The following is a 14,013-nucleotide window of genomic DNA, read 5'->3' on the forward strand; positions in this document are numbered from 1 at the left end:
AGATCTACAGGAGGACCCTCCTGACCCTCTCTCCACCTCCTCTGATTGACCCGGGGACAGAAGAGCTGCCGGGAGAAAAATACTGGCATGTCAACACTCTAATGCCTATTGAAGTTCAGAGATATAAAGGGCTGACCACTTTGTGGGAAGCCATGCAGGCTTCCTGGAACAGAATGGACCTTGCGTGGAAAAAGAACTTTACATGCAGAGGTCTGCCCCAACACCATGATGTCAGGTTGGAGACAGAATATGGGGCTAACACCAGGAATCCATTCCAGCCCTGACACCATGGTGCCAAAAGCATGAACTTTGGTATGCTTTTTGAAGGAAGGATTGCACGTTTATGACAATGCAAGATTGCAACCCTCTGGATCCCCAGGCAACTTTGCATTGTTACGTCTCCTGATTGAACATAATGGAGTGGGGTCTCCTCTCAATTAGCGAAAGCCTCCCTTTCTGGGCACAATGACTGATTGGAGCTTATTCCCTGGGGACACTCGGAATAAATAAACAAGTCCCTTTATCTAGCAAAGACAGTGATGGGGGGTGTTTGGCATCACTAGTAGTGGCAGTTGTGGTCTCTGGCTTGACCTTCAGTAGAAACAGATGTGTTTGAAGCTCTCTGGGCAAACTCCAAGGATTTGATCTGTGTCAAGGTGGCAGAGTGAGGAGTCTTAGGGGAGCACAGTTGATAAGCTATAAAAAGGGCTGACTTATGGAACATGAGTAAACAGATACAGACTTACAGTGAAATTAATAAAGCTTAAGCTGCAGGGCCCCTTACTGCCATGGGCCCCGTGGCAGATGGCGTTTTCTAAGATGGCCGCAATAGGACTGCCCATCACATTTGCTCTTCTTACAGTGTGAGGTCAACACTCCTCCCATTGAATCTAGGCAGGCCTGTGACTATGGTGGGGATGATGCTTGTGACTTTTCCAGGCTAGGTCATAAAGGAGATCTAACTTCTGCCCGATTCTCTTGGAACCCAGCTACCATGCTGCCAGGAAGCCCAGGATGCGTGGAGAGGCTCTGGGTGTCCTGCTCCGTAGGCTCAGCTGAGGTCCCAGTGACAGGCAGGATTAAGCATGAGACGTGTGAGTGAGGGAGCCTTTAAGATGATTCCAGCCTTAGCCACCATCTGGCTGCAACCTCAGAGAGACCCCAGTTGGGAGAACCACCTGGTCAAGCCCAGTCAGCCTCCAGAAATTATGAGATAATAAAATAATTGTTCTTCTTTTATGTCGCCATGTTTTGGGGTGATTCATCCCACAGCAATAGATAACTTCAACAGGCCTGTCTGGAAGGGCCCTAGCAGCGTATTCATGTGGTCATATGCTTTTGTAAAATTTAGCCATATTTGGTTAAAATCTCTGTTTCTTTCCACCCTGACTTTCCCTCCATCTCTTTGTGTTAAGTGGCTTTGGAGCCGGTGTGAGAATTTTTGAGATTCAACAAAGGTGAATTGCGTTGGGGTTCATTCCGTTTGGGTTCAGTGGGATGTATTTTTATGGTGTGGAGTCACTTCTGTGTAAGTTACTGCTGGCTGACCCAGTCTAGAATGGCTTCCAGAATATTCCTAACATCCACGCTGCTGACTTACCTCATGGTGCGACAAGAATGTGCCGGACTGTGGATTGGATCACCTGGATGTAGATCACAGTAATGTGATATGATATGTGGATTTGAAAGTACAAAGCTAGAAGACAGTCTGTAGGAATTATTCCAAATCTTACAGCTCATACGTAAAAATAGTTTGATGGAGATTTTTCTGAAACTTGACAACAATCCTGATAATTTATCTTTTATTATCAATAATGAGCGATGAAGCTGAAAGAAACTTTTATAATCTATCAGTAATAAAATGAAAGAGAATGAATGAACTATTTTTCTGTTGCCTCAAAGAACATGATGTTACAAAATCATTGTTGTACAAAGAGTCAATCGAAGAATACACAGCCAAAAATATCAAGGAAAGAGTGTGACAGAAGTGGGTCAGGAATTTATTTAAGAAAAATGCTCTTTTCCTGGGGTTTGTATCTGTTTGATGGTAATGGCGGGCAGAGTAGACTTTGTGGGGAGCCTGGGCCATTGAGAGCTGGATTCACAAGGTGTCGTGACCTCATTTGTTCTCACCTGCTGGGACGCGCAGGGTCCATCTCACTTGAGTTCTCATAAGTATTTGGCACTGTTGACTGCTCCCACCTTTAAAAAATTCTCACTTCCCTTGGCTTCGGTGAATACGTACTGTCACGTCTCTTCTCAGCTAACTAACTCTTCCCCATAACCTGGAAGGACTTCTTTCCCGCGAGCACTCACATTGCTTAGGGTTCTATCCAGGTGCTCTTTTCTTCTCTCAAGGTGATCTCATCCACTCCCCTTGTTTCCATACCGTGTACCTGCTGACAACTGATTCTACACCTCCAGCCCACACCTCTTTTCCGGGCCCTAGACCAGGAATTGGCAAACTTTTTCTGCAAAGGGCCAGATCGTAAATATGTTATAGGCTCCCTGGCCAACATACCATCCACTGTCACATCCACTCAACTTGGCTGTTGTTGCGCAAATGCAACCGTAGCCAATAGTCAATGAATTGGTGTGGCTGTTTGCCCATATAACTTTACATACAGCATCAGAATGCTGCCCCATGGGTTTTAGATTGCCAATGCCTGCTCTAGCCCCAAATAACCAATTGCCTTCTGGAAATTTCCACTTGGACTTTCACAAGTTCCCTACATAACATGTCTCCAAATAAACTCATCTTATTCCCTATCTACCAAATGATACCACTATCTACCAAATGTCCAAGATGGAAATGCGGGTATCATCTTGATTTCATCCCCAAATTCAATCACTCACAAACTCCTGTCAATTCTACCTTCCAACCGTGTCTCTAATCTAGTCCCTTCTTTCTTTCTCCACTGCCCTCTTTCATAATCCCCTCCTCTCTCACCTCCTATGACTGTGCATTTTATGATTCCCTCATCACACTGCAGACAAAAGGATAGTGCCACTCTTGCATTTAAAAATCCTTCAATGGTCCCTGCTGGTCTTTGGTTGAAGTCCAAACCCCTCGATGCAGCCTAAGAGGCCGGCAGCATTGGGTCCCACGGCTTCTCCACCACTTCCCCATTTCAGCCTAAATTACTTTCAACTGCCTGGACCTCTTGCCTCTGGAACTTTGCACACTTATTCCTTCTGCTCGGAACATACTTCTCCTCCTTTCTCATCCCTCCTGTCTTCTAAGTCTCAGCTGGGACATCCATTCTCAGCACTCGCCACTCTCGTTACAATCCGACTTACAGACCCGAATTGCCCCCACCCCCATTAGGTCACAAACTCCCTGAGGGTGGAGATAAAGCGTTATTTCCTCTTGTTGGCCCTGCCCTCAGCATTGTGCTAAACACACTGTAGACCCTGCAACCACATCTCCTGGAGCTCACAGCCAGGCTCACTCTCTTTGACACCTTCCCCTCCCCCTCAACGCATCACTCAGGGACTTTCCGACGCCTCCGCGGGACTGTAGAGCTGTTGGACTGGGTAAGAGAGGAGGGAGGGGTCACTACGTGAGGTCCAGGGGTGATGCGGGGACCTCTCTTCAGCTGGGGTTTTACCTGTGTGCAGAGATGGTGGGTCTCCCCAGAGCACTGGGAATGCCCCAGCTGGCCCGGACGCCTCCAGCCTCTGGATTCAGGCCCATGGGCAGGAGCTGCTGCTGCGCAGGTGGCAGTCAGGCCTTAGTGACTGTCTGGCCTGGGGGAGAGGTGGAGGTGGAGGAGGGGACCTCTCCCACCCAGCTCACACTTCCCCTGCGCTCACAGACATCAATCACATCCTGAGTTCCACGCCCCAATTTAGAAATTCTATTACTTTAGACTCTGCTTGGACAAGTTACTGTACTTTGGAAGTTCTGCAATATTATGGAAGCATTTAAACATGTACATACACGTATACATTAAATATATACGTATATATCCAAATATAGACACACATATCCGAATATAGACATACATAAAATATATACGAATATATGCATATATACAAATATATACATATACAAAAGACATGTATTTTTACTTTTTATTTTGAAATAATTAGAAACACAAAATTACAAAAATAATTTTATAACAAGGAATTACAAAAATAATACCCAGAAGTATGGCATACCCATCACCCGTCAACCAGCCTCCCCCAAAGGGAAGATCTTACATGATTTTTGTTTGTTTTTAGATTTTATTTTTCTCCTTTTTCTCCCCAAAACCCCCCGGTACATAGTTGTGTATTCTTCATTGTGGGTCCTTCTAGTTGTGGCATGTGGGACGCTGCCTCAGTGTGGTTTGATGAGCAGTGCCATGTTCGCACCCAGGATTCGAACCAACGAAACACTGGGCTGCCTGCAGCAGAGCGTGCGAACTTAACCACTCGGCCACGGGGCCAGCCCCTTACGTGATTGTATTTTGTTATCAATACTGGGGAGTTGCCATTGGTACAACGTAAGGAACTAGTCTGCAGACCTTGCTCAGATTTCACCAGTTTTTATCTGTACTCATGTTTTTCTTAAAAGATTTTAACATTTTCTACATGTCTTGTCTCTCTCAAATACTGTGGTTTTTTTTTTTTTTTTGGTCTTAATTAGCTTAGAGAATAATGAATTTTAGAGATGGAAAGGATGATTTGGTTTCTCTCTGTTTTTCGGTAGGGAATCTAGACCTCTGAGCAGAAATCAGCTCGCTGGGTCTCTGGGGAGTCTGCGTGCCGTCAGGGGAGGCTGGTAAATCACCCAGGAGTTACTGTCCTTTTCTCTGCTACTGTTTTGCTCAAGCATCTAACAAGTGTGATGAGGAAATATCCAGTGAAGACTATTTTTTTCAAAGATGAATAAACATCTCGATTTCCGCAAGCACAGCTCAGTGAAGAAAATACGGCTTGCTGACTGCTGACTTAGTCAGGTCTTACTCGGAAAGTGCTCTGAGCGGGTTACATTTTAACTTCTGTGCTAACCGGGCAGCCTGCTATCTCTTTACGGGAGCTCAGGCTGATAAGGATCTCATTCCATGGTCCCAGAAACCGAGGAACAAAGGCTAACAGACCTGAGAAAAAGGTCGAGTGAAGAAAAGAAAGCCACTTTTAGATTCATGAGAGCCATGTCCCAGGTGATACGCCCTGATAAACTAACACAGTGAAAGCAATCTGCAAATTGACATGAGGGCAAAGATAAACGTGCTAAGGAACCCTTGCTCCACAATGAAGGCGTGCTTTTTTTAAGCCCTTAATAGATTCATTATTTCTTTTTTGCTGTTTTCCTTTTGAAAGGAGATGGTCTTACTGGGGCTATTCAGAGATGCTCCTGGTAAGGAAATGAGCTGTCTTAGAATGACAGTCCCTAGACCGCAGAGCCTGGGCAGGGAGGAGCTCCACTGGGGCTGGAGGAAGGTGGAAAGTTGGTGCAGAAAGGTGACAGATGAAAATGTCAGATCAGCAGGTGCAAAGTCCAGGCAATGTGAAAGCATGTCACCTGGGAAGTTGTGACCTGCCCATAACTTCCACTTTAGGAAAGGTGGGTGCAGGCAAGACTGAAGGAGGCGTTCTACTTTGCTTTCCTGGTGAGGTTAACTTACCTTATGTTCATGACTTTTCTTGTAAGGTGCTTGCAAGAAATTTACCATTTAAATGCCTGGGGTGGAGGGGAGGAACTAGCTAAGTTTTCCTTTCTTAAGGGAGCGTGAGTGAATCTTGGTTGCAGGCCTCCTGCTGGGCAGAGCTAAGAAATTAGATTCATCTTCCATCTTTTTTTTTTTTTTTTTTGGTGAGGAAGATTGGCCCAGAGTTAACATCTGTTGCCAATCTTCCTCTTTTTTTTTTTTTTTCCCAAAGCCCCAGTACATAGCTGTGTATTCTAGCTGTAAGTCATTCTAGTTCTTCTGTGTGGGGATGCTGCCTCATCATGGCTTGATGAGCAGTGTGCAGGTCCGCGCCCAGGAGCCAAACCGGCGAACCCCAGGCCACAGGAGCAGAGTGCACAAAGCCAACCACTACGCCGCCAGGCCAGCCCCTCATCTTCCATCTTATTTTGATGTCCTTGTCTCTGGCTGCAAGTACAGCAGCAGTCTCCAGAAATCTTAGATAAAAAAATTTCCTGGAGTTCTTTTAGGTGGAGGCTGCGGGAGGGCACAGGCTGTAACTTGGATCTTTTGTATAATCCTAAAAGAATCTAACACACAGTAGGTGGTTGATCAATACTTAAGGAATTGAACTCAAAAAGGATACACATCTCAGAATGTATTCAACCTGCTATTAGTGTACAAAGATGGTCTTTCTTTATTTCTTTCCTCAGTTTCTGCCATTCTCTCAAGTAGAAGAAGACTTATTTTGAATTGTCTTTACGGCTTTGAGCAAAACCACGATCCAGCATCCCTCTAAGAGATAAGTGTGGGGTTCCCATGTGTGATCTAGAATAGTCCATTGCTTTGTGTGCCTATGAAGCTAAACCACGTGGTGCCGTGCCATATGGGAGTCTCTATGCACCCACCTGTCTCTGTCTGCCCCTGGGCAATGCACTCCTCTTTGCTCTTCTCTTTACACACTACAATATCTGGTGGCAGAAGAGCAAAACTCTGCTTTATGATTTATCAGTACTCCTATGATGCTGACGTATTATGAAGGTGGTGAAAAATGTACTCAGGAGGCCACAGAGGCCAACCTGATTTACAGAATAGCATTGGTAGAATCAAATGCATTCTAGAAGCTTCCAGGAGGAAAGGGGGCAAAAGGCATACAACCACCACCCAAATAAAAGAATAAAACAGGACAAGGAAAGTTATGTGACTATAGAATTTCTGATAATTTTCTTCCTCAGGTGCCTTATCCATGAAGCAGTACTAAACTATTTTAAATGGAAATAAATGCATACTGGAAACATTGTATATTGGTACAGTCTGTTTTTCACCTGAAGTGCTTTCTCAAACACGCCAACATAATCCCCCTAAGAGACATTTCAGATACTTTAAGAAAAAAGCTCTGCCCAATGCTGATTTCTCAACTTGCTTGCTCCTTGTGTCTCCTTTGATAAACTGGGCCACTAGCAGAGAGGGAGAGGGTAGAGTGAGGCGGAAGAGTTTGCGGAGAGAAGAAAGCAAAAATAAAGTAGAAAATTAGGAAATGTGACTAGCTCATCCCTGCCCCTCACAATAGTGCCACCTTCTTGTTCTCCGGCACGTTTTATTCTTGAGAATTCTGCATGGTACAGAACGTTGTACCACATAATGATGTTCCGGTCAATGATGGACTGCATATATGATGGTGGTCCCACAAGATTAATACCATATAGCCTAGGTGTGTAATAGGCTATACCATCTGGATTTGTGTAAGTACTCTCCGTGATGTTCGTATAATGACAAAATCACCTAAAGACGTACTTCTCAGAACATATCCTCGTCATTAGGTGATGCATGACTGTCCTTCAGTCCTAGGGGATTCTGCGGGAAATCCCCCAAGACGGTGTGATGCCCTCCTTTACACTTTGCTAGATAATTTATAGAAAGGAGTTTGTAGCTGGAGAGAGGAGTATTTCTTGTTCTTGTTTCACATTTAAAATAGAGTCGATTTAACTATTAATAGACTTTCAAACACTGAAATAGCGTTTCTAAAGCATGTACTACCTGTCCTTTCTAGCCTTAAGCCAGGGAAAAGTACAGACTCAGCAATGAAACCGAGAGAGACTCTGTAAACTTAATTTTACCACTCTTGCTTTATTTCATGAGGATGGCAATCTAATGCACTGTGAATTCGTTTTGGGGAAAAGATCGATATTTTTATAACATAATTTGCAATCATGGAAAACACGTGAGTCCACCGGGCATAAAGAAATGTTGATAATAATAAAATATTTTAATTTATTTTGTAATTTCTACACTGGTAGGATGTGGGGATGCCTTAGCTTACATTTATTAACTCCACCAGTTGTTAGCTAAGTAAAGTTGGGAAAGTTAAACTTTCTTAGCTTGAGTCCCCTCATGTAAAATGGGGATGATGAATATTGCTTGTTTCCAAGGTTGAATGAAACTATGTGTATGCACCACTTAGCAGACCGTCTGGCATACGAAAGTTCACAGCAAATGAGAGCTATTATTGTGACTTTTTTTTTCACCGAAAAGAAAGGGAATGAAAGAAGAGAGAAGAAAATGGCTAAGTTGGAAAGATGATGGACTGGGAGTAAGGTGAGGAATAAGGAGAAAAAAAGGCAGCATGGGGCAGCCGAGGGGGCGGGCACTGGTTTCACCACTTCCCAGCATCTATTGCAAATTCTGCTCTCAAACATTTTGTAAGATCCTTCAGTCAAGGTAATGTTTGAACCCTCAGAGCACGGTGGCAATCGGCTTCTAGGAGAATAATTAACTATATGTGATTATCTTGTTTGTGGATGCATTTCCTTTCATGTAAGTCAATAACATCTCAGGATTGGGACACGCTGTTTTCTGGACACCGCTGGCCAGTTCCAAAATGGAACATCAAGAAGTGGTCTTTCTACTGCTTTTATTTCTGAAGTCAGGTAAGACTTAAAGTTTTTTTTTTTCCTTTAATCAAGAATTTTTTTCCTAGCGATGTATTCAAAATAGAGACATAATGGCTTTATTGGGCAACTAGTTTAATTCAGCTTTTGATTCATGAGATTCCCAATTCAAAATCTAAATATAAGATTAAGCAATTCAAGAGATAAGTTTAATTTCCCTGCGAGTACTGGAGATGAATGGGCAGAGAAAATAATGAATGGCTTTTTAAATCCAAAAAAATGGAGCCCAAGTGATGGTCATTTTAGTTGAAAAAATATCTCATATGCTTAACAGTCCAAAAAGTTGCTAGTCTTTTTCCCTGGTTCTCCGTTTGGTTAATTTAGAGCATTTTTATTAAGGTGTTGTATGTTCCTCTCTTTGAAATGAGAACAATGAAGTCTGTCCTTGGATACATTCTCTGACTGGTCTTGAGTTGTGTTCACTGGTTCCCTGATGGTTATGGCTTAAGTAAGGACTTCCATACATACAGGTTTGTTTCTTACACCTGGAGAAACCACAGGCATCAATTTACCAAGTGATGTATGCAAAAATAATTCAACAAATATTCACTTCGTGCTTGAGCTAGGTCAGGCACATTTTTATACATACGCATGTTGTCCTTTAATAATAACAGCTTATTCAGTGGTGTAATAGGTAGGATAGGGCATCCCTATTTTATAGAGGAGGAAATCCATACTTACGAAAATCATGCTGTTTGCCTACTGACCAAACTCCCAAATCCAGGAAGTGAAGAAACCAGGGTTTAAACCAGGGCTTTCCAAGAAGGAATCTGGTGTTCTTCTTCTTTTTTTTTTGACTTTGTTTAAACCTTCTTTAAAATATTCTAAGCAGGACCTTATAGTTCTTTTTTTTTTTGACAGCTTTATTGAGATATAATTCACATACAATGCAGTTCACCCATTGAAAGCATAAAATCCAGTGGTTTTCAGTATATTCAGAGTTAGGCAACCATCACCACAATATATTTTAGAACATTTTCCTTACCCCAAAAAAGAAACTCCACCCCCTTAGCTGTCACCCCCAGCTCCCACCGTCCTATGCCCTGCCCTACCCCTGGCAATCACTAATCTATCTTCCGTTTCTGATTGGCCTATTTTGGACATTTCATACAAATGGAGTCATCCATTACGCTAGTAGTTATTCATATAAATGTGTATAGATACTTGTAATTCAATTTATGAATTGCTAGATAAAATTTTACAGTTGTGCATTAAATTAGAGTCAAATACATTCGACTTTAGTGGAACCATTCCAAGAAATATCAAAGAAAACACAGAGAAGAAGATTGTACGAAGAGATTTCTGTGGGAAATGGTTGTGTATGCGGGTGCAGGTGCACATACTCTGTTTTAGCCCGTGGAAACCAGGACCTGGAACAGTGCGGGCTGATTCAGTGGGTCACACCCAAGTGTCAGAATGAACTTCTCTGTAACAAGATTAACACGTGTCTTCATCAACCTAGGGGAGAAAAGTCTTTCCTAAGCTCCTTTTGAAAGGAAGGTATTTAATCTTTTTTTTCCGTGAAAGTGTTTCATCTTTCCAGTGGCTGAAATGACTGGCGAGAGGAAAAATATCCTCTTCTCAGTGGGAAATGGATAAGCAGTTTGCGTTTCCCCAACCACTAATGCTTTTCTTTCAAACACACAAGAATGCATGCACATATACATGCTAATGTTATAAAAACACCACTACCACATTATCAATAAAATACACTTACTTTGAGATATATATATCTGTATACATTTGGTCTAGAATATAAAAATACTTTTCGTACTAAAAAGATTTGTTTAATATTTCTTGGTCAATAAATAAACTGTATTACACCCCATTACTATATAAGCCCTGGAGTTGAATAAAGGAAAATTTGGGGGGAAAACTTTTCAAGCAAAAAAAGAAAAAAATTATTCTCTTTTGGGATATTTCTTTGGGCTATCTGTTCCAAAGGTGGGTCTCAGGAACTGTATGCTATGAAACATAACAACGTAACATAATTAAAGGTAACAATTAAAGGGTGATATAATGGAAATTTTCTTGTTTTGGTACCACTGATACACCAGCTTTCTCCACTTTCTAAGAACTCTTTGGAAAGTTTAATTTAACTCTTTATCGGATGCACTTTATAGAGTTTTTGTGTTGTTTTTTAAATCACATCCTGATCCATAGAATGTACCAAATCCCAACTCTTCGTGGAAATGAGATCTCAAATTGGGAGAAAATGCAGAATGAAGACATGGCTATGGGTCTAAAATATTGATTTCTCTATGATCTTTGGAAACATTAATCAAGTACTTTTTGATGTATTAAATTTCAACTGCATCGGCCAACTTCTTGTTCAGTATCCACCCTCCCACTTTGGAGTATCTTGAATTGAGGAAGGATGAAGGAGCAGAGGTACTGGAGGGTGGACTCCAGAAGATGGCTTTGTCCTAATCTGCTAGAGGGCATCCCCCCTATGCAATGTGTGTGTTTTCAGGTGGGCAGAGATGGCCTTTCTGAGAATGAGGATCTGGCGCTTAATGATCCTTCCCACTGGATAATTTTCATCAGTAACCAAACACGCTCTCGAATGTCTCATCTTTAAAAAAAAATTCGTGACCACATATGCCCTCCTGAAAATGGTCCTTTCACAGCCAGCCTTCTGAAAAGACTTGTCTTCCCACTGCCTCTCCTAAGCTGCTCTTCAGCCTGGTCAATCTGGCTTTGGTTCCCACCTCTTCCGTCAAAGAGGCCAAGGTTGCCATGCTGCCTAATCCCATTTGGACAAACTTTAGGAAACTTGGCTGTCTTCATTTTATTAACCTCTCATCCTAGGAAAACCACTTGTATTCCATACCCAAAGGATGGAGGTTGACATCTCCTGGCTTGGAACAGAGCTGTCAAAGCTAGCTCAGGAGCCACATGGTGCCTCAGCCCAGGGGACTCTCTTTGTAGCCTTGCAGTGGGAACCTGACTGTGGCTCCTCGGCCACAGGACACAGCAACTTTCAGACAGATCCTTTGCCTCAGATTTTATCTCACAGAAAACTCAAGGCAGGTATTTGTCCCAGGCTCTGCTTTTTTACAACTTCCTCAGAGAAGTCAGACACCTGTCATCATCATGGACAAAATGAATTCTCCTTTATTAATAGTGAGGTGTCACTGTCCTGAGCCCAGTATGAAAACGACCTTGTATTGCAGTTGAGACTTAATTCAGGTCTTATTTATTCTCAAAATAATCAACTCACTCAAATTTTTTTTATCTCAAAGTAGAACCATTCAGAGAATGCTTATCACATCAGTTTAAGTGACAAGGTCACAACAAAAACTTATACTGTCAGGAATCCCAGAATAGCTCCAAGTTCTCTATATACCCGAGGATGAACAAGTCGACATCAGTATTGGTCACACTGGTGGTCTCTTATTGTTCTGATGTGACATGGCAATCAATAGCAGATGGAACAAATTTATTCTTAAGGTTTCATCCCCATTAATGTAGTAACATGGAAGCTGTTAAATAGTTTTAATCTATTCATCTAACAATCCAGCTGATCTTTTAATATACTGCAGTCTATTAACGGGACTGCTTTCGTGACTACACATTTTTATTCAGAGCCACGCATCCTGCTTCCAAGTTCTATTTGGTTGATGCAAAGCAAATAGATGACTAAGTCATGATAATTAAATAATGGTGTTGGTTAATGCTGTTAATTGTCCCACTTTTGTCTTCCATTGGTAGGTCACGGAGACATCCTGGATGACTATGTAACAACCCAGGGGGCTTCACTGTTTACCTTCACCAGGAAGCCGCTTTCAGCAAGTAGCATAGAAGAATGCGAGGCAAAATGTATGGAGGAAACAGCATTTATTTGCAGGTATTTTCAGTGTCATTACACGTACTCAGAAATCTTGCTGTTTGAGACACTATTATTTTGATAACAAGAAATTTACCCATAGATTTATGAACAAAAATAGGATTTAAGAGGAAAGAGGAATTTCACAGGATTGGAGTTTGGACTCTGTATCTGAAACCATGTGAGCAATTTCTTGCTAAAATTTATTAATGTTCCCTTTAGAAAAATGCCCCAAAAGGAAGTTATTCATTTTTGCACATGACATCAGCCGCTATTGTTCTGAGCTCTAGTTTCTAACATCATCATTGGTAAATATTTATTGAGGATAATGTGACTGAATGTGCCCTAGACCCTAAAGAGCAAAAAGATATAGATACAGTGATCCAGTATAAATAACATCTATCAGTATGTATGTTAGATCTTTGTATAGATAAAAGATCCAGTACTTGTCCTTGTGTATGTATGGTGTAGTCACAGAAACTGGATAAAATGTAAAACTTTTTTAAAAATACAGCCAATGCAAGTTATTGATAAGTGACGTAGTCAATAAAAGATTACATAAATAAAATAAATTAAAGATCTATAAAGATTCAGAGGAAAGAACAGTTCCCAGGGCTTGGGACAGCTAGAGAAGGCCTCAGGGAGGAGAAGGGAACTGAGTTGGGCTTTGAAGGGTGCGAGAGATCTTGATAAATACCGATAGGGTAGGAGGCGTTCTAGGCAGAGGGAGCAGCGTGCCCCTGTGAGAGAGATAATGATGCCCCAGTGATGGACCAATTTGACTAAGGCAAAGGGTTCATGTGGATGGTTGGAGATGGGGCTGGAAAGGTAGCTGTGGATGGTTTTGAATGTCAGATCAAGTATCCACGGCAAGACCACATGGATGGGCAAGGAGGTGTGAGGTGCAGGCTGAGGGGTAGAATGTAGAGGCACAAGTCAAGGGGAAATTACAGGAGTCCAAAAGTCACCCAGGCCATCTTGGGAATTGGTTCAAAGCAATTGGAGTTGCCTCTTTCCAACTCAAAAGCAAATATTCTGGCATTTAATTAAGAAAGCGAGTGAGGAAAGACTTAAGCAGTTGAAACAGAAAATTTGGAAGGGGAGAAGTAAAGGTGGAAGAAAATCAGAGTACCTTCCGAGTTGATGTATTCTTTTACAGTACTTCCTTGATGCTGTGCCAAACTCCATTGAAGGTAGCAGTTCTGAGCTCCTTGATCCATCAAAAGATACAATTATCTTTAGAGTCTCTTGCTTATCATTGAAAGTTTCCTTTCCTTCAATAAAGGAAAACATTTGCAGCGTTTCCTGATTCTCTTCTGCAGGGCATTCCAATATCACAGTAAAGAGCCACGATGTGTGCTCCTGGCTGAAAACAGGAAGTCTTCCCCAGTCATGAGGATGAGAGATGTTATTTTATTTGAAAAGAGAAGTGAGTACGGTGGTTTCTTCCTCTTGCTCCTCCTGTTCTCCTTCTTGTTCTCCTCCTCCCCACCCCTCCCCACTCCTCCCCTCCTCCCTCCCTCCCCTCCTCTCTCTTTTCCTCCTCCCCGCCCCTCCCCACTCCTCCCCTCCTCCCTCCCCTCCTCTCTCTTTTCCTCCTCCCCGCCCCTCCCCACTC

The 14,013-nt window shown here is 42.4% G+C and overlaps 1 protein-coding gene across 2 annotated transcripts in view; it reads left to right on the forward strand.

The window, feature by feature from the left end:
• The window catches only part of LOC124244195 (plasminogen-like), a 56,286-nt gene that overhangs the window by 1,968 nt on the left and 40,305 nt on the right, over nt 1-14,013 (forward strand). For both annotated transcript variants that reach the window (XM_046670637.1, XM_046670638.1), the window contains exons 2-4: nt 8,438-8,545; nt 12,281-12,416; nt 13,718-13,824. In XM_046670637.1, coding sequence (XP_046526593.1) covers nt 8,438-8,545; nt 12,281-12,416; nt 13,718-13,824 — 351 coding nt within the window. The remainder of the gene's footprint in view (nt 1-8,437; nt 8,546-12,280; nt 12,417-13,717; nt 13,825-14,013) is intronic.

Source organism: Equus quagga, chromosome 8 (genome assembly GCF_021613505.1).
Source record: "Equus quagga isolate Etosha38 chromosome 8, UCLA_HA_Equagga_1.0, whole genome shotgun sequence".
NCBI lineage: Eukaryota > Metazoa > Chordata > Mammalia > Perissodactyla > Equidae > Equus > Equus quagga.